General features: G+C 49.7%; 3 protein-coding genes and 1 non-coding gene across 9 annotated transcripts in view; 3 read left to right on the top strand and 1 right to left on the bottom strand.

The window, feature by feature from the left end:
- The first annotated feature begins 51 nt into the window (after positions 1-51).
- On the top strand, positions 52-2,841 carry SNAPIN (SNAP associated protein). The gene is made up of 4 exons (XM_044422781.1): positions 52-224; positions 1,301-1,347; positions 1,956-2,074; positions 2,398-2,841. The coding sequence occupies exons 1-4, from the start codon at positions 85-87 to the stop codon at positions 2,500-2,502; spliced, it is 411 nt and encodes a 136-aa protein (XP_044278716.1). The 5' UTR covers positions 52-84; the 3' UTR covers positions 2,503-2,841.
- A 941-nt stretch (positions 2,842-3,782) lies between these two features.
- Positions 3,783-14,319, bottom strand: ILF2 (interleukin enhancer binding factor 2). 3 transcript variants are annotated; one of them, XM_044422778.1, is made up of 15 exons: positions 14,213-14,319; positions 12,219-12,278; positions 10,625-10,667; positions 9,978-10,082; positions 9,199-9,276; positions 8,739-8,841; positions 8,578-8,643; positions 8,229-8,345; positions 7,969-8,047; positions 7,441-7,528; positions 6,907-6,968; positions 6,064-6,178; positions 5,347-5,437; positions 4,317-4,485; positions 3,783-3,929 (listed from the first exon to the last, which is right to left on the bottom strand). In XM_044422778.1, the coding sequence occupies exons 1-14, from the start codon at positions 14,215-14,217 to the stop codon at positions 4,325-4,327; spliced, it is 1,173 nt and encodes a 390-aa protein (XP_044278713.1). In that variant the 5' UTR covers positions 14,218-14,319; the 3' UTR covers positions 3,783-3,929; positions 4,317-4,324. The 3 variants fall into 3 exon arrangements, with proteins under 3 accessions (XP_044278713.1, XP_044278715.1, XP_044278714.1); XM_044422780.1 differs by lacking the exon at positions 12,219-12,278 and adding an exon at positions 13,390-13,571 and having other exon boundaries at positions 14,213-14,309; XM_044422779.1 differs by lacking the exon at positions 12,219-12,278 and having other exon boundaries at positions 14,213-14,311.
- Positions 14,320-14,783: 464 nt separating this feature from the next.
- Positions 14,784-14,855, top strand: TRNAM-CAU. Its single transcript has one exon. It is a non-coding gene; the product is annotated as a tRNA-Met (tRNA).
- Positions 14,819-26,479, top strand: part of NPR1 (natriuretic peptide receptor 1) — a 47,050-nt gene continuing 35,389 nt past the window's right edge. For 3 of the 4 annotated variants that reach the window (XR_006413948.1, XM_044422774.1, XM_044422773.1), the window contains exon 1: positions 20,605-21,278. Coding sequence is in view for 2 of the 4 variants with exons in the window: in XM_044422774.1 (XP_044278709.1) it covers positions 20,612-21,278 (667 nt within the window). In the remaining 2 variants the exon portion in view is untranslated. Of the gene's footprint in view, positions 14,860-15,135; positions 15,203-15,597; positions 15,984-20,604; positions 21,279-26,479 lie in introns of those variants that run through there. The other variant, XM_044422775.1, reaches the window with a different exon arrangement.

The raw sequence follows: 26,479 nt of genomic DNA, 5'->3' as shown, positions 1-26,479 counted from the left end.
TCCCTCCGCGGAAGCGGTCACGAGCCCCGTCCTTCCCGTGAGCCTTTGCTTCAGCGGGCGTTGTGACGAGTCGGGCGCGCAGCCATGGCGGCGGCGGGGCCGGCGGCGCCTTCGGGGCCGGCGAGCCCGGCGGGTCCTGCGGCCAGAGACCTCTTCGCGGAAGGGTTGCTCGAGTTCCTGCGCCCGGCCGTGCGGCAGCTGGACGCGCACGTTCATGCGGTCAGGTAGGGCAAGCTTGCATGGCAGGCGGGAGTTCTCCAGGGGAGGCTGCTTCAGCTCCAGGGCAGTTATGGTCCCTCCTGGGGACGAATAACTGTGACAGGCAGAAATCCGACGAGGGCCAGCTCTGTCCTCCTTTTAAAACCTGCCCCGTCGTGGGCTCCGCTAGTGAAGTGGCAGGAGGAAGCCTGCCTGGTGCAGCTTTCTCGTTGCCCTGGAGGAAAATCACGGTGGCTCCTGTTTTGAACATTTCAGCTGGTTCCACAGTGCTTTGAACAGCGGTGCGACAAGCAGAATTCTGTTTTTTCCTTCACTGGCCGGGCTGAAGATACAGGAAAACAAAGCAGGCGTTTCATTTCCTCTTTTAATAGCTGAGTGGCAGGTGGAAAGCAACCCCGTGTCATTTCACTTTTGAGAGGCACAACTAGAAGGACGAGGCATTTAAAATTTCTGCCTGACCTTAATATGCATTTGACAATTACAGGTGTGCTGAGAATAGCAACTTCAAACCTATCTTGTATATAAGAGTCATGGGAATACGCAGCTTTGAAATAGGCATGCCTGGTCCCCAGTACCTTAATTGCTGTCTGTGGCACAGAAATCAAGTGGGGAAGTGCCCCTCCTTTCGTTCATAACTGGTGACTGGAAGGGAGGAAGTTACTCCAGATCAGTTTGGCAGAAAGCATATTTGTTTCCACTGCCTGACTTGCAAAAAAGGCGGAGGGGAAATGTTGGAGAGGAATTCTCAGTGAAACACTGAAGTCAGGGTGGATGGAGGTGACCTGAGGATGCAAGACAGAAGGAAATGGGTGGAGGGAATTGGGTTGCGTAGACTCTGATGGAGGAAGCCTGATGTTATATTCAGTGTAAATGTAAAGGCCTCCTCTTTCCAGTTTGAGATGCTTAGTCCATTCTAGGGATTGCCAGATGAATAATTCCTCCATTCTGATACCTGGTATATTCTTAGATGGCGGGGGTGCGCTTTGTGTCATGGTGGACAAATATGCTAGATTTTAAATGTTGTGGGTTATTAATTTCTGTGGAACACTTTGTAAGGCTCTCACTTCTCTTTCTCTGGCAGAGAGAGTCAAGTGGAACTGCGGGAACACATTGACAGCTTGGCAACAGGTGACTGGGTGTTGGGGAATGGGGAAGATGGGGACATGAGCCTCTTGCTGGACTAGTCTCATGCTTAGCCTTTTCCCAGCCAGTAAGGGGCAGCAGAGTACTCGTTATGGGAACTGAGCTTTGCTGAGGTTTGAGTAGGAAATTAGCAGCTGGCCTGCACTTCTTTTGGGTTGAGTAACAAACACTGGGAGGGCCACTCTCTGCTTTCTGTTCACAAGGACCATAATACTCAAGCTATTCTCCTGTATACAATCCACACCACCTTTCTCCCTTCCAGCCCACCCACTAAACATCCCCGGCAAAAGTGCTGTTGCATCTTTTCAGTGGGGTTTCACCCCTGAATCGACTCCTTATGGGATGTAAAGCCTTCAGCGGTAGCAGTCTGGGAATATTTCCAGCGAAAGACCCGGATTCTGGTTCTTACTTGGCCATGAAATGGTCACTGGGTGACACTGGGCCAGTCATTGAGTCTCTGCTTAACCTGTCTGACAGGGTTGTTGTGAGGAGAATCATGTAAACTAATTTTTAAAAAGAGGGGAAAGGAGATTCCATTACAGTAAAAATGTGGACTCAGCCAAAAACAGTTTGTTCTCCCTTCTCCTGATAAGAGCTTTGCCGGATCAACGAAGACCAGAAAATTGCCCTCGACTTGGACCCTTACGTCAAGAAACTCCTCAATGCCCGGCGCAGGGTTGTCCTTGTGAACAATATCCTGCAGAATGCCCAGGTGAGTGGCTTGCATGGTAGTGGAATGAAGCTGGCCCCTGAAGCGCTGTGCTGATAGAAGCTCACTTTCGCCCCAAGGCATTCTAGAGGAAGTACAATACTGTTCCTCGCATGCAGAAGAACATCTAATCCCGAGATACTGACACTAGTCCAGCTGACTCGATCACCATGACTTGCTTCTTCACTGGCGAAAGGATCTCTATAGAGCGCCAAGCCTTCGTAAAATTAAATTTATTTTATAAACGGAGTGTGAGGACAGGGAAGTTGTAATCGAGTGGCTTGCCTAAGATGTTTGTGAACCTTTTGCTGAACTCCATCCTCTAGGAGCGCCTGAGAAGGCTCAACCACAGCGTTGGCAAAGAGACCGCCCGTAGGAAGGCCATGCTCGAAGCAAGTGGCAACTACCCCCAGGGCTCCCCTAGCAAGTGAGGAGCATACCCAAGGGAAATGGCGAGAACGAGGCAGTTCCCGAGGCTGCAGCAATCTTACATGCTGGTCTGTTGCTGGTTTGTGACCACGACATGGAGGAGATGACGTTGGATTTCCAGCATCATACAGTACAAGGACACTGCCCAGATGATAGAACTGCTGCATGTGGAATCCTTTTCCTCTTGTGAATGAAGGAACAGGGTGGCTGGAGGCATCTTTGGTGGGACAGGTTTCTGAAAATGCTTTGGAGTAATCTCAGCATGGAGTTGGGTCAAGGAATCTGCTTATCGCTCTGTAATAGTGCTTCCTACTGGTGCAATAAAGCTTACTAATAGTCAACATAGGGTTTTTCTCTGGTTTTATAGAACTTTGAGGTTTGTTTCTGTAGACTGCATCTTGGGAACAATTTGCTAGTCTTGCAGTAGGAAAAGATGGTCTCCATGCAGAGGGCAAGTCTAATCAAACAGGATTTAGACCATACTGGAGTGGTGGAGTATATGATCAACTGCAAGGGCCCAAAAGTTCTCTCTCAGCTTTCTCCTCAAGAAGCTATTTGGAGGATACCGACAGTGCTCAGCACGAGCTTGGGTTTGGCTTTTTTCCTAGTTTTCTCCCCTAGAATGATGATATAATTTTGGTTCACATCCCTGCAAGGCTGGAGTACTGCTACCTGCAAAGTGATTGAACACCTGCTGTGTAAAAACCAGAGCAACAGTCAAGGTGTACCTCAGTCTGCTGATTTAGTTCTCTGAGCAACACCTGCTTACAGGAAGTGCTAGGCAAGAACCCTGCCTGGAGAGCTACTGCCAGTCTCTATCCGTGAGATGGGGCCAGACAGAGCACAGCTCTGCCTCCACATAAGGCAGCTTCCAACATCCATAAGCCTGAACAAGGAGTGCCTTCGGCAGAGGCGGACAGCCCGTTCTACTCTCTATCCTGCTCCAGGATTCTGACTTGTTCTGCATTATCTGTGGAGGAGTGACTGGTCGGAGACAGGGAAAGGCACTCAGTCCCCCAGGATGGAGGTACAGGCCAAGACTGTCGTTGCTGAGTACCTGATATGCATAATCCAGATGCCAGAAAGGCTACGGCTAGGAAATGGCCAGTCTTTTTGGTCCCTCTGCATGGAAATCTGTATTAAGCCTTGAAAAAAGGATCCAGAAGTCCTGCTGAGTGAGTATGTATGAGGTTCTCCTAGTTATTGTGTCTTCCTTTTTAAAAAGCAAGTCAAAAGGCTGTGTTTTAATACTAATGATGTAGTACTGAGACAAACTCTCAACTGAACTTTAAAGGAAAAGACCATTTTAATGGCAAGAACTATAAAAACAATACAATTAGAAATAACACACAGGTAGGACACAGGCTTGGTCCTTTACTACAATTTTCTTCAGCTGGTGCATCAAGTACGAGGAGTATAGAGAATTCCACTGAAAGACAGAAGCAAACAGTCCTTGAACACAATGGGCACTTGCCAGTTCCTTCTTTTTCACCACCACAGTATAGGAAACCAAAATGAAGGTGGTAGGCCTTGTGCCCAAAGCTGTGACAGCAGAGTCGGTCCTCGCATATTCCAACCTTCCAATTATTAGCAAATAGTCAACCCATTCTACAAAGGAGCCTTTGTTCTTCTCACAGCATTAACAACTTGATATGGACAATAGGTTAACGGGCTAAGAGGAAGAGGAACTTGGGAGAAAGAAGGGGTTGGCAAGAAGGGAGCTGTGGGTTCCATCCACTGTCATCTGGTTTGCTGGAAGAACTGCGCTTCTGTCTGGAGAGGGGTGAAAGGGCAACCTGGTATGTGACTGTTGTACCTGGGGGTTTATTCCTGGGTTTCCATGATTTCTTCTTCCTCCCCAGCAGGTGTATCTTCCTGGTTTTCTTCCTCCTCTTCCCCTTCCTTCTTCTCTGGTGGCTTCTCATATGCCTTCTCTGACGGAGTCACAATCACCCCTTCCCAGGTAGACATTTCAGTAGCCAAGTCTGCAAGGCAGAAAAAGGGGGCTGTAGAAAACTTGGGGAGGGGGCAGCACAGGCCCAATGCCACTGTCTTGATAGAACGTCCAAGCTACGTTTTGCGCTGCAGAGGGGAAGCCTCTAGATTAAAGCCTTTGGTTAAAATTTTAACCCGTGCCAAAGCCCTCACATGGAGAACAGGGTGTGTACTCCACTGCTATTCGCATCAGCTGAGATTGGCAAGTCTTAGGGCCAGGTTTTTCCCATGCATTTCCACTGGCACCCTTTTTCTTTCCCATTTCTGGCTCCATATCAAGAGACCAAAATGCTCTAGAAAGCTGCCCCCACCCATCCTTTTTGAGGGATACTCCCACCTCCCATTTTTTCATGCCCTCTTTTTAAAGGACATAAGCAAAGAGAGGAACAATCGACCCACATACAGAGTGAATTACAGTACAACCCTCTTAGCTCCTCTTAAGACCCACTCATTTCACTGGGGCTTACTTCCAGGTCAGTGGGTACTGGACTGCAAGATTCTACTGGCTACCATTTGCAGTACAGGCTCCCCAGGAGACTTTCCCACCCAGTAAATGTCTGCTCTTCCTAGTATTTCTTCCTGCAGCTCAAGTTCAAGGTTGCAGCATCATTCGATTCTTGTTTAGTCCCTTTTGTAGACTGTTCTGTTCCTTCCACAGGGCTTACAGCATGCAGTATTTTAACAGACTGCTTTATAGAGGAACGCTTGTGTTAGTTCCCACTGTTCTCAAGCATTAATTCTTAGTACGGCAACCAAGCAAGCAGGTGTACCGAAACATTGTCTGGTCATTTTGCTGGCTTACTCTCACTGTCCCCCTCGGTTCTACTAGTTTCCAGGGACTGCCTACTTACAGTTTGCGTCTCCTTCCTGCCCAAGGATCTTCCGGTAGCCACCGTGAGAGAGAATGCGCACGAGGGTCTGAGCTGTGTAGCAAACCATATCCTAGCAGTTGTCAAAGGAAAAGCGGCCATTGGTATGTCATGAGTATTATTCCACTTCAAAGTTTTTCCTACCTAGGACACTACATGGCAACTGGGTTAACGGATCCACTTTCTGGCATTACGTTTTTCTCTGATCATATACACAGACACATGTTTGCTTTTCGTATTGAATGAGGTTGCAATTAGCTGTATCTGGTATTTTCTAACCGTCAACCTTGGTGAATCCCCCCCCCACACACACACACACGTTGCAAAACTTACTACCATAGGCAGATCTGTTTTAGCCATGTGGGCTAGGATCGTATTTGTTTAGAGCCAGGAGTCTAGCAAGGGGTTACAAGGAGAAGCTGGGGAAACGCATCTCCTCTTGCTCCACAAATAGTTCACAGCACTTGGCAACTGGAGGATTCGCCTAAATATTTTTCCCCACACCTAGAGGTCAGTCATGTCACCCTCTCCATGTATTTGGGAGGGGGAAGCCTGGAAGCTTATCGATTTGGGAGTCCCCATGAGAGAGGTAAGAACTGGGGGCCTCCAGCTCATGTTTCAGTTCCTCCAGGTCACGTTTCAGTTACTCTGTCATACCATCAAACGACCCTAACAAGACAGAGAAGGGGTCTGAATTACCTGCTGCTCCAGAGTCATGACCGTGTGGACTCTGAAGTTCCCACTCTCACAGGGATCAGTGATGCCAACTGACCCAGGAAGGAACAGTCCTGCTGCCAAGATCTGAAGACAGCGCCTGGGGGAAAAGCGGCAAGGTTAGACTGTCGAGGGGCACTTGCCCCATGCTGGTTAACGCAGGGTGTATCCAGAAAATGTAAATACGGCCCTTGAGAGTAGAGGAAGGGAATGCAATTGGCTGGGGAATGGTGGTTTAAATAGATCAAGTAACAAGGCTTCTGATGGCCAGGTTTGTACAAGTGCAGCGCCACGACAGGAAGCTGTCTTGTCCAGGATATTTAAGCTCCAAAGGCAGGTGTCTGTAAAGGAGTTGAGGCATATGGGTTCCTTTTAGTGCAGAAGGTGGAGCTACAACTGGGAGTCTAGGTGAAGCGGCACAAAGGGCTCAGTAAGGAGCCGAGTAGGATTTCTGCAGCATGGGAGTAACAGGAGCGAGCGTGTAGAGGACTTCAATGCTCCCGACTCTTTGATGAACACTTGGCTCTGACGGGCATGATTTATTTTTGCTACAAACATTCAGTTTCGCATAACTGAGATGTCCAAGGTGAGAATGTGATAGAGCAGAGCACAGGTGAGGCCTGGTGACTGGCACAGGTGAGAGCAAGGAAAACAGGCTGGTAAGAAATAAGTGGAGGCCCCAGTAGAGGGACTCTGAAATCCACAGCTGTCGGGGCAGCACTGGGGGCCAAACAGGCAGTGAAGCACCTCTCCACCAGCTCCAGAAGATGCGTGCCTCCTCCACCTTCCCCATGCATGTTCCAGGAGATGACACTGCTTTCACCATACCTGTATGCAACATTGAGAGCCAAGGGTTGTCTAGTCGGGTTATTCATCACTGCATAGTGTCCCTAGGACCAGAGGGAAGATGGTTAGGGTTTGCCAAGGAGAAATGCAGATCATTTAACCTTGGTTTTCTCGGCCCTGTTCCCCAGGGACTGGCAGTGCAAACCTGCCCATGTATAGCTGGAAACAGGTCTCATCGAGTTCACTGTGGCTTGCTTCCAAGTCAAACGTGTTCTTGCATTAACCACAGGTCACTGAAATCCCCCCAAAGAGCAAGTATTTACATGGGAGATGCTATATTTAAAAGGACCTGCATTATACCTGTATATCTCCACTCCAGCTTTTGTATTTTTAAATTTGCTTTATCTGTTTCAGTTCTTGATCTAGAAGCTACAGGTACTTAAGCGCAGAGAAAAAGATACACTTCCCTTCCCGCTCTCTTCAAGTGGGATGCATTAATACACTTCCTCCCCACATCCAGCCAACATCAGAGAACCAGCATGAAAAACCCCATCCCACCCTCTCCCTTCCACCTACAAGCAGATCAAGTATCCAGGGAGTGAGGGGTTCAAAGCCAGGGAACCTCATCCTAAGGTCCTTTAGCAGGCGGATCAAGACTTTCACCCTAAAAAAAAGGAAAAAAGGGCAAGGTCACCCCAGAAACAAGCATGGTAACCATTATCTCCATAAGAGCAGCCAAGCCTGGTTTGGCAGGCGATTCAGAAGGAGCAAAAGCAAGCACTTCTCCGTGCTGTGTGGAGTTGAAAGGTGAAATGTGCTAGTACGAAATGTGCAGCTGGCTCAGGTGCCTGTGCCCACAGGGTAGACAAATGCAGGGAAGGCGTCTCCCAGTGGCTGGCGGGTGCAGTGGCCACATGGAACTTCTGTGTTCTGAAATCTGCCTCTGAATAGCAGCTGCTGGGTAGCAAGGCACAAAAGGGATTTTATTAGGGAAAGGCTGGCGCTCCCCTATCTTGCTCTTCCCACAAACGCTTTGTTGGTTTGGAGATTATTTTATACGGCAGAGCAGCAAATGCATTTCCTAAGAGGGAGAAACCAACTTACGTGGATTGAGAGGCATTTTCCTCGAACCAGCGGGCATGTCGGATAGCAGCCAGAGCACTCTGCAGTACCTTAATGTCCACTGAAGGCGGGGGGGAAAGACGCGACATTAGTGCAAGTTAGAGCCAAGGATTCCTTCAGCAGAGAAATGCGCTTGCTTCTATTTTCTACTCCTTGCATTCGCCCAAATCTCAGCAGATTTAGACGAACTCTTCCTACTTCAACCCTTTGCTTGCCCCAAGGAAAGAGCCAGATTCCCTTACGGTGCAGCTCTGGATCCAGCTTGCGGAGATTGGGAGGCACGGTAGTGATAAGAATCTTCACGGTTGCATCGGCAGAGCTGATCTCAAAACCGGTCTCATTGGTAAGCATAGTCAGTACTAAGGCAGAAAAGCGGCAGTGGGGGAGAGACAGAAGTAAATTACTTAGAGATCCTCATGCTCGGGAAACAAATTCCTGTCTTGTGTTTCACATGATCTTGTGCTTAGGATTATGTGACTTGTTTTGGGGTGGTCCCTTGAAGGCTTGAGTATCCCTTTGGGTCCTGGCCCTGCATACTGCGTGGTCGCTTCCCCTGGACCACTGTGCTGTGAACAGAGGCATGGTGCTGACCTTCAGCAGGATCCTGAGTCCTCAAGCTCTCCACAACTTTGTTTCCCAAGGCAGCCACGGCTTCCACTGAGGAGTGGAAAAATAAAGACTCGGTGTTAGGCTCAGCTGGCGCTCCCTTCCACCCAGCCCCTTCTTCCCTTGGTGCTAATACAGAAACTTACACGTGGGCAAGATTTTCAGGATCACGACTAGGTCAGCTACATTGTGGCCGGTCATCATGGTGCCTTTCTTGTAGGATCCCACCTGGCGAACCTCTTCAATTTGCTGGTGAGGATGGAAGGGGGGGGGGGGAGAAAGAAAAAGAAAAAGGTGAGCACCTCCGGGGCTGGGGAGCGGGTGTGCACAAGGATTGCCACTCTTTGTCCGTCTGGAGCTATTCACTTGGCAGATTCCTTTGGATGGTGCTACTTCTCCATTTCTAGCACTCCAGAGAGACTGATGCATAAAGGGTCTTGCCAGTGAGCTGGGATGGGGGGTGATCTTGATCGCTTCCAACCTGGAGACTCTGAGTTACTGCATACTGAGAGGAGACTCAGTTGGCTAACTGCAGCACATCGGACAAAGGCAAGAGCCGCCTCGACAAATACTGACACTCCCCAAAAGAGAAGGCAGAAGACTCACCACTTCGAATGTTCCTGGTGCCACGATCAAGTTATCAATCACGTTGTTGATCTTGGTCACCAAAGAGAGAATAGAGGCCTAGTAGGTGGGGAAGAAAGGGGTATTACATGGATGTACCCTTCACTTCACAATATGGTTAAACCCACAGCTGGAGCCATGTGTGAAAAGGGCTGCTTCTTGTGCGTGACAAAGACCATGCACCTGTGGTTAGGGACTGTCTTGTTTTAATGGTCATATTTAAGCAGCTCAAGGGGATGTTTTGGTCAAGGAATGGGATAAAAGGATTTTAAATAAGTACATGCCAATATACATGTTCTGTCTGGATTAAGGATATTCCAGTACTCTTTCCCCCACGCCTGCAGGTGGCACAAGCTGTGAAGTTGCAGGTGAGACTTTGGAGCTGGTGCTAGGGGGCATCTGTCAGGATACGAGAATTTTAGTGGTGCCTCAGCCCCCGATTCCTGTGGACAGACCAAAGGAGGTGGATGGCCAAACTGGCCATCTGTGTCTCTTGCAGGGGGAGGGAGGTGCAGAGGCAGCTGATTTTGAAGGTGACAGACCACCACTGTTAATTAATGTTGGTGTCCGCCCACAGAACCTTACTATCAGAATTAAAGTACATGTAAATGAACTTTGAATGAAAAAATACTTTTGAGTACTCCTGTAGAAAAGCTGGGAACAAAATAATGTCAAAGGCACGGATAATTGCTCTGGCCCAGTCCTTGACAGAAGCTTCTTGATTCCACTGGCAGGGAGGGCAGCAAGCACGCAGGACGCACCTGTTCCGCAGATGTGGGAGCAAGGTCCTGATTTCTCTTCAGCAAGGCTTCGCTGAAGGCAGTCTCATCTGGGGCTGGTTTCACACGGGGGAAAGCCATCTCACACTGGAGGCAGGACAACACGCTTAGTCAGAATTTGCTCTGCATATACAGACACACCCCGTGTTTATCCCTAGTGTATTTTTCTCTATTTTTGTCAGGAAAGATAAATGTCCATTAACTGCTCAACAACACCAAGTTACAGTCAGGCAGTGTGTGTGTCAAACTAACGTAAATGCCCCCCACAGACCTATGTAAAACAATCATGGCTGCTTTTGTTATTAGCCTGACAAGATCTCTTCACACATGCTGACATACAATTCTCCAGACTTGATACTCATGCAAGCAAAGGGCCTTTCAGACTTGGATGCCATAATCCTTCATATATGTTTATTTGCTAGCCTATACCTAGTCATTCTCTGTTTCAAGTTATCCCAGAGCAACAACCTTCCCACAGAAAGGCTGAGCATGGAGGCACACCACCCGTGGATGTATCCAGAGAGCTCCCCTCATTTTTCAGGTCCACTCTATGCTTTTCAATTGCCAATGATAAGCCACTGAAGCCAAGCATACCGATTACACTCAAAGCACCTCTGAGGCCCACTTACCACATAGAAGTCGAAAGGGATATGAGGCACAAAGGGTCGGAACCTGAAACACAGCGAAGTAGTATGAGCCTTTAGTATTCAACCACGTCTCAGGGTACATGCTTGGCGTACCTCAGAGGGACAACAGGATGAAACTAAAACGACGACTTGGGTAATGATTTTATCGGGAGCGAACATCTGAGCCTGATACTGAGCCAGAGCACCAAGGAAACGTCCCGGTGGATTCACCGTGGGTTATTCTCCGAGTGTGCATGCTTATACTTGGGAATAAACATCAGAAGGTGCTGCCAGGTCAACTTCGTTCCAGTCAGGCTGTCTGAACAAACCCAAACCTCCTGCCCATGGAGTCACACTGTCTCAGCCTCTTCCCAAAGACAATTCACAATGCTTGGTCGCAGATATAGCCCGCATCCGTGGGAAAGGGCCATGCAACTGATAAGCAATTATTCTTTCTATCCACAAGTGATTTGTGGGGTGGGGGAAGTGTCCAAAATTTTGCTATTTATTCCCCTGGCCTTGTTCTAGATGTGCACACTCCAAGGATTTTTAAGCTCAAATGGGCTGTTGAATTAACATTTCTGATAATTTCTGGGAACTGGACTGTTCAAACTGGAAACAGCTATGCCTTACAAGTGGCATGCTTACTACAACACAGCCAAATGTATCCTTCTGTTACAAGACTGCCTTTGGGGTCCAATTGATCATTTCCATTTTTATTTCCATTTATTGGTTGTGTGAAGTGGGAAAAGGATTGGAGTCCCCTTGTTTCAAAGGCAGAGTGATACATACTGTTTCTTCCACACACCTACCAGCCAATGCACTCACGTCCTTTTTAATGTTAACTAGAAATTTTCCACAGTGTTTCCTGTCTCTATGGGCCCTCAGGAATGTTGTACATACTAGTATGATTATAAGTTGTAATCAAGTTAAGTCTCTCAATTTGTTTTCCTAAGCAAGTGTCCTGAGAAATCCAAAAGAACTACCTTCCCCTCGATATGTATGTGTCGCATACAGAGGAAGAAGACAGAAAATGAAAAGGGGTTCAGAAATGTTGCTAAGTATTGTCATAATGAGGCCCCATACTCATTCCACAAATGAGGAGGTTCTTAGTGCCATGACAATCTGACAAGCACAGCTGAAAGCTCTTGAGTTTGCAGGAGAAGGTCAAGATGTTATAAATAGAGCAGCTTGCAGCAGAAGGAGGAAACTTCCCCCAGACAGCAGACACACCTTCTGCAGCCTACAATCAAGCTACTTCTGCAAGGAAGAAGCTGCAGCAACAAGATTTCAGCATCATTAGAAGCCACTCCACCTCCTGCAAGAACTTAATTAACATGCTCAACAGTGGCCCAGCAACAGAGAAGGCATGGAGAAAGTTTCATAAAGGTAACCCTAGTCATTTCTGTTTGTACAGTTAGCTTCCCTCTGCTGCAAAGTGTACTCTAAAACTTTATAGCTGAGGAACTCAGCTTCCCTAGAAACCCATAGAGGTGGGATAGGACACAATGGGCTTCTCAGGGCTTCAGACTTTTACATTTTTTTGCTCCTTACACCACTGAAATTACAGAGGCTCCTAACTTCTTGTGGGACTTACCCGCTGCCGGGGCCTCCCCGAGAACCAAAGCGCCCGCCACGACCACGGCCTCTGTCACCCCTGAAGGAAAAACAGAGTGGTAATCTCAAGCAGGGGCCAAGATGTGCTGCCATCTTTATTTTCTTGTTGCCCTTTTCATTTATTAAAATTTCGGGTGTGAAACCCCTGGCCTGTGGGCCAACTGTGCATCTTCAGACTCTACCTAGGCCATGCCATAGATTAATATTTACTCCATCCTGCTCTGTTGCGTCCCCTGCAAACTGCAAAGACAATGGAGAAAGCATTGCAGAAGTTTGGAAAAGATAATAACCCAGATGCCAATGGCTTCCTCCCCACCCTCAAACACAGAGTCACACTTCTAACTCTTGCCTACTTTGGGTCTGACCACTCCTACTACTTGAATGCCAGTCTCCCCCACAAGGCATTTCAACTGATGCGGAAACATTCCTGTAAACAGAGCTATCAGAAGGCCTGCTAATCACCTTGTCCACATAAAATCTTTTGTTCTCACCTAAAAGTTCCATTTATCCCCAACCAACCCCAAACAGCCTCCTAAGACTACATGAAGGCCTGATTGTACCCAGTCAATCAACTCTAGAAAATCAAAAACGTGTATGAAGGTGACAGCCTTCCCTTGTTGCATGTCCCCGCCACTCAATTTTTTTTTAAAGTAGACCCTACTTTGTATGCAAAACCTCCACCCTCAGCTATCTTGATACTAATATTCTCTACCATCCTTAACATGTCTCCCCTTGTTCCCCTACCCCACTTTTTTATGCTGCTTCTGTTGGACACGATTGCAAGCTACATTAGGCAGAAGGTTGCACTTGTCAAAGGGCCACTGCTCAGTAACCGAGCACATGCTCTTCATGCGAAAGGCCCCTCCAGGCAGAGTTGGTCAAGTCTGTCTGAAACAGCCTTGAGACTGTGATCAGGTGCAGAGATGTGAGTGCCTGGCAAAAAAAATCCCAGAAAAAGTGGGGGGACTGAAAAAGAGTTGTCACCAGGAATTTTTAAACTTTTGGATACTGTTGTGTTCCTCCCCGCAACCCCCATTTTCCAGGGCTCATTCAAGTCTTTATGCTTTCACCAGGCAACTTCCTCTTCTTCCCATCGAATGGGTCTTTTCCCTCCTCCAGTAAACACAGAAGTGATCAGACTGTATGCATACATAGCCTTGAAGCTTTCCGGCCCGTAGAGCACCCCCTTTGCTTGCAGTAGGTCCCTGTGTCAACCCTGGGGCCTCTCCAATGAAAAGGATCTCAGGCAGCAAGGCTTGGAAAGACTTCTGGGAATGACTGCATGGCAACAGGATGATGGGGTTGTAGCCCAACACATGCGGAGTGCATCAAGCTGAGGGACAATATTGGATGGGAAGGATCAACAAAATGTCCAGGGATAAAGAAGCCTTCTACCTTATCTGCGAGGTCTGACCCACCAAGAGCCACGAAAAGCTCCTCTTGCCCCATTTGTGACAGCTCGATGCTTGTCTCCCCACCCCACCTTACTCGGGGCTTAGAGCAGAAACAGACAATTGCTAAACGTGGAGATTCTGCTGTTCCGTTTTTACGATTGCTTATGCTTTAATCAGTGTTTGATTTTTCGATGTGGATTTTATTATTTATTGTGGCCTTGAGTAACCATTCTTTTTGGGGGAGGGGGCAGAAAGGCGGCATTAAAGTGCCCAAGTTAATCAGTTTCCGGCTTCCGAGAGGCTAACAGAAACGTTCCCTTTCGCCTCTGCACATGGCAACTGCCCCCCGCTCCAAAGCAAGGCCCTCCAGCCCCCGGCCCCGTCCCGATGCCGCCGATTCCTCCCCGCTCCCCACACTTGCCGTTGCTGCTTCCCCTCCCCCATTCACGTGCCCCCAACCCTTCCCCGCAATTAGATCCAGCCCCCCGAGGAACATGGCGCGCCCTCTCCCTCAACTCTCTTCTCCCTCAGCTCCTCCCTCACTGATCTTTCCCGTCCATTTTCTCCTCGGCCTTCGCACCTCATTTTTCCGTCGATGATGACCGTCACTTGGAGGAAAGTATGAAAGAAAGGCTCTCCGGTCGATCCTCGCACCCGCCGCTTTCCCGCACCCCAAAACAAGGGACACCCCTATTGGCTCCCGCGAGCAGCAAGCGTCGTGGTTATTGGCTGCTAACGTATTTACCGGGTTCAGCCAATCGGATCAGTGTGTCCCGCCTTTCCCACCGCGTGATCTCGTTGGCTCGCTGAGACCGTCTATCATGTAGAAGAGGCTCGCGCTTGCGCCCATATCTCCAGCAGATTTCCCCCTCCCCCACGACTCGGACCGCACTGGCCATTTAGGAAGAGTTAGCCAATGGCCAGGTCGTCAGGGTGAAGGCAGACCAATGGGAAGGGACGAAAGAGGGACAAGGGCAGGGCTTTGGTAGAGTGCGCGCGGGTGGATAAGACGCATGCGCGGGGGGACGAGTGAGTGGCTCGAGGGCGCAGAGGGACGTCCAAACGGCGGGAGAAAGAATGCGCGAGCCCACGCATGCGCTTAGGCCAGCCGAGCTTTTGTAAGTCCTCAAACTGAAGGGTTTTTCGTGCATAGCAGAGTGGCGCAGCGGAAGCGTGCTGGGCCCATAACCCAGAGGTCGATGGATCGAAACCATCCTCTGCTAATTGGTGTGAATATTTTTTTTTAATTTTCCTTTCTAATTTTTGGGGTCGTTTTGAAATGTCGTTATTTTTCAAGCTAGTGTCGGAGGCCTAGGCAGGCTCTGGCCTTCATTCTCTTTCCCACCCTCAGTCTCTGTTGCCTGGGGTGGCCCCCTCACGTCATTCAGGTTCACACATAGTCACAACCCTGTGGTGTTGTATCATGGGTTGTTTGATAGTGGGTTGTGAGTATTATCTTTATGACATCCTATTGGTATCCTGTTCTTTTCTCCCCTCTTGCAGGGCTGAAGACTCAGCTTCCAAGGGTCTCCTGCTCCCCATTTTCTCCCCACCACAACAGCGTTGTGAGGTAGGCCAGGCCAAGAAAGTCCATGACGGGCCTAGTTAATCACACCGGCTTGTTGAATTGTGTGGGGATCTGCAAACCACAAACGTGGGCTTGAATCAGGATGCCAGGGCTCAGCGGTGGCCCTGAGTGTGCTGGGACCACGGGCCAGGGAAGGGGTCAGCTGTGCCCATTCATAGAAAAATGACATCCCTTTGGACTCTTGTAACACTCTAGATGGCCTTCAAAGTGTCCAGCCACTTCGGGGGGATCTGGAATGCTGCAGGCAATCTGTTGACAGAGGGAAGTTCAAGCAGGCAGGTGATTCCCTTGTTAAAGCGGTTTCCCTAGCTACATTCCAAGTGCTAATTATTTATCATTATTCATTATATTGACATCCTGCTTATTTTTTCTTGCAGGGAGCTTGAAACGGCTTACATAACGTTGCTCTTCTTTCTCTCCATGGTATTTTCACAACATCCCTGAGAGGTAGGCCAACCCAAGAGTCGATGGTTGCCCAAAGTCACCCAGTGAGCTTCATGGATCTCGGGAGTGCCAGGCCATCAACCAAATCGCTATGACACGCCGGCCTCTTAATAAAGCCCCACATGCTTTGGGACCAGACTACCCGAAGGATGGCCTATTGTGCAAACCTGCCTGGTTCTTAAGATCTCCTGGAAGGGGCCTTGTTTCAAGATCACTGCTTTCAGAGGAAGGCCTGGTAGTGACTCGGGATTTTTTGTGGTTCTCAGACTGTGGAGTTCTCTTCCAAATGATCCTACGTTCACACCCTCGCTGCCATCCTGTAAGCATGCAAAGACTGCTTTTTTTTTAAAGGTGTTTGGTCTGTAAGTAGGTCTGTTGACTTGGGTTCTGTTTTTAATTCTCAGTAGTGTTGTTGCTGGTGGTAGTGGTAACTGCTGCATTTTGACTGCGTTTTAATATACTATTTTAATTAGTTTCAATTAACTTTAAGTACTGTCTTCTAGTGGAAAGGCAGGACACAGACCAAACCGATATCTAATGAATGCATAAACAAGCTGGATTCACAACCCAGCACTAAGCATGGATTCTCTTCTTGATGGGATACTTAGCCATGAGTTGTTATGAAAATGTTTCCGAATGGAAGCAAAGTGGAGGAACTACAAAGACCAGAAGTGGCAGCGTGCTCAGTATAATATTGTATAATTTAAAAGAAAGCTATCTAGGCAAGCCAATTGTCTTGAGAAGAACAAGGAGAGAGGACAAGCTGTTCTAAGTCTGTCCTTCACCTCTGCTTGTGATCAGCTCCTTTCTGATCAGGGTCCAAGAGATAAAAGGCTCAGTCTTTTCTTCCTGCACATGTGCTTAAGAAATTACATGATTCATGGAGAAGGCAGCTATCAACGGCTACTTAACCTGATGGCTCTTTGCTACTTCCAGGATGAGAGGCAGTATATCTATGCACAGCAGTGGCTGGGGAACATGGGCCGGAGGGTACACCTCTTGCACAGATGTCCTGCTTGTGGTTTTCTGTAGGTAGCTGGTTGGCCACTGTGGGAAGAGAAGCTGCTCCTTCGGTCAAGTCCAGCAGCAACAATCTTCCTAGGGGCTTAACTCGGAAGTCCACTGTCACAAGCTGAGATGACTATGGACTGTTTGTTTGTTTGTTTAGTTGCAAAGTTGTGCCCAACCCATCACAACCCCATGGACAGCATTCCTCCAGGCTCTCCTGTCCTCCACCATCCCTCGGAGTCCACCCAAGCCCACACCCACCTCTACAGTGACCCCATCCAGCCACCGCAACCTCTGCCACCCCCTTCTCCTTTTGCCTTCAATCGTTCCCAGCAGCTACCTTTAAAAGGGGACTTGTCCAATTCACAGGGGATAAACTTTCATTGGCTACAGTGGCTTGCTCTTGTCTCAAAAGCAATATTGCTGAGAAATAAGTGTGGGAGATTCCTTTTTAATTCTTTTTTTTTTTTTGGAAGAGGGGGACCTTTTTTTTAATGCTTCCTCCAAGGAAGCTTTGGAATTGAAACATACATGCTTTGGGGATAGGAGGAAAGCCCTGTCTCATGCACGATTTGACATGGCGGCTGAATAAGGCCTTTGTTAGCATCAGATATTATATTGTAAAACACAAGCTTCTGAGTACCTTCGAATGAGTCTTCTGGCTGGATGTAAAGCATGAAAACAACCCGAACAAAAAGTGGGTAGGTAAAAGAAGATATTGCTGGGGGAAGGGGGAAAAATATCCTGTTTGCGGTCCGTTTTTCCTTCCCCTTCTGTTGTAGCTTCGTGTGCTCTGGCAGGATTGTGTTGAACTCGGTTTGCTCGCGACTTTGTGGGGTCCTGTCTTTGAAGCGAGGACCTGAACAAGACTGAACTGGAGTGCTTTTCTTCCTTCGCTCTCCTTCAGAGCATGGAGTGGGTGTGTGAGCCAGTGAAGGGGAAATTCTTGTGTTGACTTTAGGTGGCACCATTGCTCTTCAGACAATGTAAGTTGCCAGATGCACAGCAAGTCCCAATTTTGGGGATGGGACACGAAGGCACGGGGCTCCCCGGAGTTTCTCCCACCCTGCCTGACTTTATCACTGCAGGGAGAAAGCCAGCAAAGGAGGAAAAAGGCACAATTGTAGGATTGTCCCCAGGGAGGTGCCATTGGAGATATTTCTAGATTACTTGGAGGTAAAACTGTTCACTGTAACTTCCTCATGAGAAGGCCTGTTTGAGAGTTGAATGTATTGCCTTGGGAGGGTGTGGACTGTCCTTCCCTGGAGCTGTTCAGGTGGGGCTGGCTGACCATTTGTCAGAGATGGGTGCGTGCCCTGAACAGAGGGTTGGGATGGATGACCTCCAGGGTCCTTCCACAATTCACTCTCTCTTCTCATTACACGGTATCTTGATTTTTCAGCTTGATGGTGTACGATTGCTGTGCAATAAGCCCCAGTATATTCAACAAGGCTTACTCCCAGGAAAGTGCACTTAGCTTGGTTCTACTCATTTTGTGAGGATTTGGGATGTAAACTTAGGTATGCTTGCTCAACAGCTGTTCATTTCCATGGGATTGCCCTCCTATTGAGCACACATGGGTGCAGCTTTAGTTGTGACTACATTTATCTGGAATGTGGCATACAGTTGGTGGTGGGAGGGGGAACCCTTCCAGGGCTTTTAAAAAATTTTTTAGTAAGCTGTTTTGGACGGAGCCTTAGAGCAGAAGGGGGTGGGAGAGAAAAAAAAACGAGCTTGGAAACAATCTTGGAATGTATTTGTTTTGTATGTAATGTGTATATTTTACGGAAAGCGTTGAGCAAAGGGTTGCTAACAGATTTATATTTTCCCTTCTAATTATATTCAGTTTTGGGGAGAGTACAAATTGTATGATGAATTCAGGTTGATCTTCATACCTGTGCACTCTTAAAATGGAAGTGGAAGAAGAGCTATATAGCTAATTAAAAAGATTTCCCCAAAGTGCTGGATGAATAACTAAATGCAGCATCTAGTGTACAGTTGTCTCAATTATCTGTTGAAAATCACCTATCCAAACTACTGGGATAGTCTAGGCTCCCCTGGTGACATGAAAGACAGGACCCATTATCCAGAGTCTGTGTGGCTGCTACCTTTTTTAATGCCTAGTTAAAAAGCAGAGACATAGACTCCTTCTACAATTTGTGCTGTTGAAGGAGGGGTGATGTGATCCATTCCCCTCTTCGATGGCCCACTTGCTCACCTGCACAGAATTTCCGCTCTCCTACGGTGGCCTGGGTCGTTGTTCAACAGAGGTCTGCTTTAACCATAGACTAGCACAATTAGGCCCATGGAACTGTTTATCCTGGCGATGATCTGCTTCTCAAAGGGGAGTGAAATAACTTAAAAAAGCTGAATAGGCAGTAGTAGAGTTATTAACCAAATACAGTCCGTAGGGCTCTGTTGTTGGTGCGGTACAGCTGTTGATGGGTGCCAGTCTCCACTGCCCGGCAGAGCCAACTCGATGCTTTTGTAACCCATAACCTCTCTAGGGCATTCAGTCTCCCGCTGAAAGCTCTGGAGTTCTCCCCAGTGCTAATTCCCCTTCTTTCCTCAAAATCCTGCTTCTTTCCTCAAATCCTGCCTTTGCCACAAACTTAGGACTTCTCTTGCTCCACCTTAACCCATGTGTGAGTTTCGACATAATGGCCTTCACGCAAATTTCCCCCTTCCATTTCCTTTCCACCCTTTCTGTCTACCCTTCCATCAAAATGGAGTTGTAGGATTGAATCCTCGCCGATCAGCTGCTGGGTGAAGCGTTTGGCCTAACCTACCTTGCAAAGGTGTTGCCTGAATATTTTTGAAAGGTTGGGAAGCTCCATACATCACCTCCAGTTCTTTGGCAGAAAGGTGGGATTTAAAAAAGTATGGCAAGAAAACACAATACATAAACTGAGAATTAAAAGGTCGTATTAACTATCACTATTAACAATACTGCTATTCATATCCCTTCTTTTTTCCTGCAGAAACCCAGGAAAAGGAAAAATTCTCCTTTCCATTTTATTCTCACAACAACATTGTGAAGTAGGTTGGGCTGACAGTCAGTGACTGGCTGAATGTCCCCCAGGGAACGTCACAGCTGAGTGGGGACTAGAATCTGGATCTTCTGGGTCCCAGCCCAGCACTCTAACCACTGGAAATCAATAGATACTCGAGGAGGAAATTATTCCACTTCGAAGTCCTTGATCAGCTTTTGGGATGGTCTGGCAGGGACTTACTGTGGGCACTTAACAGTTTCTGCTCTGCCTGGAAAGAGGGGAGGAAGGAGTTAAGCCGCCTTGTGGGTGATAGCAACCCTTTTGTCATTGAATGAGGAGAAGGAAAAGCAACTCAACCCAGTGCAGATAAAGCTTTCGGCTCTGCTCTTCCACTCACTCTGGCTCTGCCTGGGCTACGGGAAGGAAGGCAAGGCTAGGCAAGCAGAGGGTGCCGATCCGGGGGCTGGACCCGACGGGGCGGATGTGCCCCAGCGCCCAGCAAACTCCACCAGTTGCTGGAGCCCACCAGAAAAGGCGCGGAGGTTTGTTCTAAGGGGCGGCCAGGCTGGAGGCTGGGTCCAGCAGTCGCATGGACCACCTCGGCGGGCTGTAGCGGCGAATGGCGAGCAGGGGCTGAGGGGAGAGCGGCCCGGGTGCTCGGAGCAGGATGCGGGGCAGCTAGCAGAGCAGCTGGCCCACGGCGGGTGCCCCGGCTTGGGTGCCGCACCTCCATGCTGGTGCCCTGCAGGGGGCAAAGAGGGGCAGAGGAGTGAGTTCTGGGCTGGGGGTGAGGAGCGCGGAGGCTCCTCCGGCGTGCCGGTGGGAGGGAACCCCGAGGAGGCTGCGGGAGCTCCCGGGCTCGCTCTGGGGGATGTGGGCCGCATACCGTCGGGGAGCCGGCAGCAGCTGTCGAGTCCTCGGAAGGCCGTGCCCCGGTGGCTTGGCCATGTGGTGGCTCCTGGCCGCCCTGTCCCAGCTGGACCCGGCGGCCGGCGCGAACTTGACCGTCGCGGTGGTGCTGCCGGAGCACAACACGACGTACCCCTGGGCCCGGCCCCGCGTGGGCCCCGCCATCGACCTGGCCATCCGGAAGATTAACGCCCGGCCGGACCTCCTGCCGGGCTACACCGTGCGGCAGGTCTTCCGCACCAGCGAGGACCGCAACGGCATCTGCTCCGACACCGTGGCTCCGGTGTCGGCCGTGGACCTGAAGATGCTCTACAGCCCGGACGTCTTCCTCGGGCCCGGGTGTGCCTACACCGCCGCCCCCGTGGCCCGCTTCACTGGGCACTGGGGGCTGCCGCTGGTGACCGCCGCTGCGGAGGCTGTGGCCTTCAACGACAAGCAGGGGGAATACGCCCTGACCACCCGCGCCGGGCCGAGCCACAGCAAGCTGGGCGGCTTCGGCGTCCAGCTCCACCAGCGCTTCAACTGGACCACTCAGGCGCTGCTGCTCTTCTGGGATGAGGACAGGGACGAGCGCACATGTTACTTCTCCCTCGAGGGTCTCTACGTGGCTCTGTTTACGTTCAACAACATGACTATCGAGGCCGTGCCCTTCTCCGAGACCAACTACACCGCCCTGATCCAGATCATCAAGGAGAAGGGCCGAAGTAAGTCGCGACACTCCCTGCGTTAGCTTTTCCCAGGATGAGCTTTCTTCTCGGATGGAAGTCCAGGAAGCAAACGGGGCAGCAGCCCCTCCGGTCCTGTGGTGTGGCCCTTATTGGAACCATGACCCGCTTCTGTCAGGTCTGGGGCTTTGCGTGAGGGGAAAGAGTGCCTCTGAGCTTGAGGAGAAAGACTTTCTCCACTCTGCCCAGTGACATCATTCTTGGGATGCTTTTCCAAAGCAATGGGGGTAACTTCCAGCTGGCTTGAGTTGAGGAGCCGAGGGGCTGCATTTTGAAGGGGTGCTGATGAAGAGAGGGTGGATGGGCGGAAGCAGACCCTCCGACCCCATCTCCCTGCTTCACCATTAAGTCACCAGCTGCCCCAAAATGCCTCACGCCACTGATCCAGAGAAACGGTGGGATGTTCCTCGGCTGAATTAAATTTCAGAGAAGCTCTGCGGGACCAAATTCCAGGCGTGAGTAGCACCCCCACACGCAACATATCGGTGTATTTCAGCCTGAAAGCTAGGGCTGTCGATAGCGAAACCTTAGGAGAAACATTTCGACCTATTAGGTGTGAGGGGAACAGAGGGCACTCAAGAACCCGCCAAAGAATTGGTGGTCTTAGGGAAGGGGGGTGGCTGTCTGAGGACGCCTGGGGGGTTGGCTCCCAGGTTCCCTGCCCCGATCCTGAGGATGTGGGCTGCCCGTGGCATTACTTGCAACTGCAGCTTGTGTAGCTTGCATGCCTGCGTGTGCGCGGAGAGGAATGTTAGCCGCAGTTTCCAGCATGTGACCTGGGGGCTTCTGCATACCTGCCAGATAATTCACTTCACGGCTTGTGTGGCATGTTTAAAAAGTGGGCGTCCCTGCCTGGGATTCCCTGCAGCAAGTGTGCGAGGCACAGCAGGGTTGCGTTCTTCTCAGCCCGTCGCCCAAAGCAGCGCTTCCTGAGTACCATCTGCTGTCTGAGCTGATGGGAAGTGTTGTAGTCAGGCACACCTGTCTGGGGAGCAGCGCTCACGATCACTGTCTGGTGGTGTGAGGGGCAGGCACTCTGCACATGCTTAGGGGGCTGCCGCCTTTCCAGAATATTTTGCTTCCTGCTCCAAAGCTGAGACTTGTTGCTGGGTACGTGTTAGAGGAATGTTGCCTCAGCCTAAATCCCCATGTGGTGCAAAGCTCATCTTTGCAAGCTTTGAGGGGCAGAGGCCTCTCGCTTGGACGTGCAAGCGGCGTTTGGATCATGGGGAGGCGGGTGGGTGTTGACCACAGCGGTCCAAGAGCTGCAGGAGGGGGAGCAGGGATGTCTCCGCAGTGGGTGTGGATTTTGGAACGAGCTCGGGCTTGACTCAGCAGTCCATTTTCTTTCGAAGGTGTCTGGAGGTGGCGGGCAGGGAGGTAGAGCAGAAATCCAGGAACCCGGGTGTGCATAGAGCATTCCCCATGTCCATCCAATCCTTTGTTCAGCTGCTGGAGCAAGCAGCGTTTCCACTATAGGACCCGGCTAACGTAGGAAGGGGATAAAGCAAAAAAATGAAGCAACCCTTTGTCCCCAAGGGCTCGCTAATTAAATATCCGCTGGGGAGTCAAGAAAGGATGTAAGAAAGGAAACGGGAAACCCTCGCCTTCGTTCTGGCATTACTTTCTCTCCCTCACTGATGTCTTCATCGTTGGCTTTCTTGTTGATTATTACTTATTTCAATTCTATGCTGCCCGAAGCTAAATTGCCTGGGCAGATTTGAAAGAGTTGTGGTGTTTGTGCACCGCTGAACAGTTGCAATTGCTTTATCGATAACGATATAAATAAGAATAGCAGCGATAATAAGCACGAGCGGTTACTCGCCCAATAGGAAGTCCTGTGAGGATGCTCGGAAAAGTTGGCTGGCTGTCTCAGCCTGAAAAGAGAAAATGATACAGAGATACAAGAGCGGCTTTTAAACACCCGACAGGCTGCGGCACGGAAGACGGAACAGATTTTGTCTCTGTCATGTCAGATGGTAGGACTGGATATCTCTGAGGAGCCGTTCTTGGATCAACAGTTGGATGGGGTCTACGGCAGGAAGATTGGCCCGTACCAGTAAATCTCTGGAGATCCGAGGCGGATCACTGAGGGTTTCTGACGTCCAGTGCTTTAGCAGTAGTAAGTCATGGAAACAAATCCCTCAGCCCAGAAGGTGCTCAGGGGAGCTCCGTTCTTTAATATTAAGCGGTCCTCATTTGCACCTTGATGTTTGCCCTACACCTACAAGAATAGAAATTCCCTAACAGTCGGAGTTTGACAATAGACCCTATTGCCTCAGCCAGTCCTTCATGGTGGGTGTTGAAGATCCATCCAAGGCTAGGTGGCTGTTTGCTGGAGGTATTGGCTCAATAGTTCGATTCTTGAAGTCGATGCAAATAGACCAGGTTCATTCTTAATGATAACCCATGGGTTAAGCTACCCATAACTGGTCCCTTCAGAGTTACTGAGCGTAGCATGTGAACCCAGACTCGTGGGTTGTTCGGGGAACACACAACCCATGGTTAACCCCTGGCGTTTTGCTGGGCAGTTACCCCTGAACAACCCACTGATCCAGGTTTGCATGACACCCTCAGCTGTCCGTGAAGGAGCTGACTGGGCAAAAGCTCCCTCTCTCATGTGCCCTGACGGAGAACGGCTGGATTGAACCCATGGGCTATTTCATGCAGACTGGCCCATAACGCAGAAAACTCCTGAAGGTGGAGGACAGTTATGTGAAACCATGGGTGTGCTCAGTAGGAAACGGGCCCCTCTGTGATTCAGTGGCGAGTTTTTCTTTTCCAGTCGGGGGGCTCCCCTGTTGTTGCTTTTGGGGATGCTGCACTTTCAAGATTCCTGCGCCGAGCATGGGGCTGGCTTCAGCGACTGCTGAAGTCCCTTCCACGAATACAAGATTGCATCATCTTAAGAAATAAAACTTTCACGAGCGTCTGGAAGTGGGGGGAGTTCACAGAATTATTTGAGATAATGCCAGCACATGCAGGATGCTTGCTGCATTGGCTTTGGAATTTGAATTTGGGGATCCAGTGCTCCCTGTGATGGCAAACCGGCAGTGATTAAACTTGCTGTGTTTGCAAGCCTCATGGAGGCATGTCAGATCTTGAAGAAGGCACACTGCCAAGGGAGACACGGGTCTGTCTAAGGGTCGTGCAAGGCATAACCCCAAAGCACCGAGCTGGGCAACTTGCGGTCCATCCGACGCGTGGGCCTCCGGCACCCGTCGTGTCTCATCCTCAGCTTTCCTGGCTAAAGCTGGTGGGAGCTTCTAAATATTTGGAAGGCTGCGGGTTGGTCACTCTCTGCCAAAATGTAAGAGGGGGGAATTTGGGGAATTCATTAATGAATTTGGAGTGGAATTAATTCCAGTCTTTCAGGAGTCTGTCTGTCCTCCTTAGTCTACCCTCCCTCAGCTCTAGGCCCTGTCCCTGGGGCTCTTCCTGCCTTAAAAAGACAAAGGTGGCTGTTTTATTTATTTTATATTTATTCATTATTAAATTTATGTTCTGCTAATCAATAGTCCAGCAGGACTCCGGATTACAAGGCAGACAGAATCAAAACAATAAGTGACAATAACAATAAGGTAATAATATAAGTAAGAGTCAACAATAACTACTACATAAACACCAATTGAAACAATATACGATATAATATTTGCAGAGAGAGAGCCTCTTCACCTATGGGGTATCTTTTTCTTTTGCCATGGAGCAAACAGGGAGAAAAAGCTTTTTTCCCAGAAAACAAATGTAAAGTCTCCACAGCTTTTAATAAACGAACCATACAGTGTTGGTTTAGTTCTCTTTTTGGTAAACACCATCTCAGCTAAATTTTAAAAAAATATTTAAAGCTGAGATCTTTTGGAAAGACCTCTTGCTACAACTGCATAAAGGACTGGGGTTAGCAAAGCTGTCCTGCATTTCATCCCTGGGGTAACCCGTTTTCTCCCCTCTGGTTTTTCCCTCTGCCCAAGACAAAGACAGCTGGAGTCTGGGGTGGTCCCCCTTGTTGCCCCCAAACACACACCCATAGCTGCCTTTCACCGCCTCCCTTTCGCTGGGATTGTTTTCTTAGCCTGGCATGGGCTTTGTTGTTGTCTGGCTGGCTGCTATTTCTGGGGCTGCTCCGTGTCCTGTCAGGAACATTCTCCCGAGATTCTCAGTGCCGAGCAAAAGTATATTTGCCGCTGACCTGGGTAATAAGATGCCAGATTGAGGCTGCTGTTTGGTGCCAACAGCGGTACACAGTGCTCTAAAGCCACTTTTTCCAATATGACACACTCTGGACATATTGGATTATAACTCCCACCATCCCCAGGCAGGATGGTGGGAACTACAGGGCAACTCATCTGGAAGGCAGCCAGGTTGGGGGGTATGAGTCAACCGGGATACCTTGGTGTTGGGTTGGACATAATGCTGTTTGTAAGTCCTGGGATCAAATCCAGTAAACAGAGAAGTCAAGATCCCTGCCCCAAGGAGCATACAGCCTATACTTGCATAGTTGTAGAGATGCCAAGATGGGGGGAAGTCAAAGGTAACGGCATGAACAGATACATAAAGGTGTAACTCATGGGTCCTCAAACTACGGCCTGCGGGCTGGATACGGCCCGCCATGGTCATTTACCCAGCCCACCTCAGAGCTTTTGGACTTGTTCGGAGAAAACGATCTCCGAGCAAGTCCAAAAGCTCTGAGCCGGCGTAGGCGTTCCCTGAAACTCTTTCTGTTTTGGAGACTAGCGGAGAGCCGGCGCACACGCCAAATTGTAACAGCTCTCTTCAACTGTGCATGTGCCAGCTCTTCCCCCCCATTCCACGCATGCATCTATTTTTAACTGTGTGAGCCACGTCCCCGGGTTGTGGGCCACGTCGAGGCCGCCTTGCTGAGCCTGGGGGCAGAGGGGCTGAGGCAGAGCGGGGCCATGGCTCCTGCGCCTTCGCCAGAGCCTTCTTTGGGCAAGCCGCCACCGCAGAGCAGCTGCCGTGCTTCTTCCCCGCATGGGGGGGAGGCAGGAGGCGTCCCGCTCGGCCAGCCACAGCCCCGGCCCTCACCTCCTCTCACCTGGGAAAGAAGCCCTTACCTTCCTCCTCGCGGCCCTCTCCCTTGCCTCTCCGGCCTCCCGCTCAGGCGCCCTCAGAACCGGGGCGCGGCGAGGACTATAATTTCCATCATGCCCAACCAGCGTGGC

Source organism: Varanus komodoensis, unplaced genomic scaffold, assembly GCF_004798865.1.
Source record: "Varanus komodoensis strain SLA01 unplaced genomic scaffold, ASM479886v1 scaffold135, whole genome shotgun sequence".
NCBI lineage: Eukaryota > Metazoa > Chordata > Lepidosauria > Squamata > Varanidae > Varanus > Varanus komodoensis.
The sequence above is the reverse complement of the archived record's forward strand: the minus strand, read 5'-3'. Positions and strand labels throughout refer to the sequence as shown.

Coding starts and splice junctions, on each gene's coding strand:
- SNAPIN (XM_044422781.1), top strand. CDS start 85: ATGGCGGCGGCGGGGCCGGCGGCGCCTTCGGGGCCGGCGAGCCCGGCG. Junction 225..1,300: donor GCGCACGTTCATGCGGTCAG/GTAGGGCAAGCT, acceptor TTTCTCTGGCAG/AGAGAGTCAAGTGGAACTGC. Junction 2,075..2,397: donor ATATCCTGCAGAATGCCCAG/GTGAGTGGCTTG, acceptor TCCATCCTCTAG/GAGCGCCTGAGAAGGCTCAA.
- ILF2 (XM_044422778.1), bottom strand. Junction 5,438..6,063: donor TCATGACTCTGGAGCAGCAG/GTAATTCAGACC, acceptor GACAACTGCTAG/GATATGGTTTGCTACACAGC. Junction 4,486..5,346: donor GCAGGAAGGAGACGCAAACT/GTAAGTAGGCAG, acceptor TCTGCCTTGCAG/ACTTGGCTACTGAAATGTCT.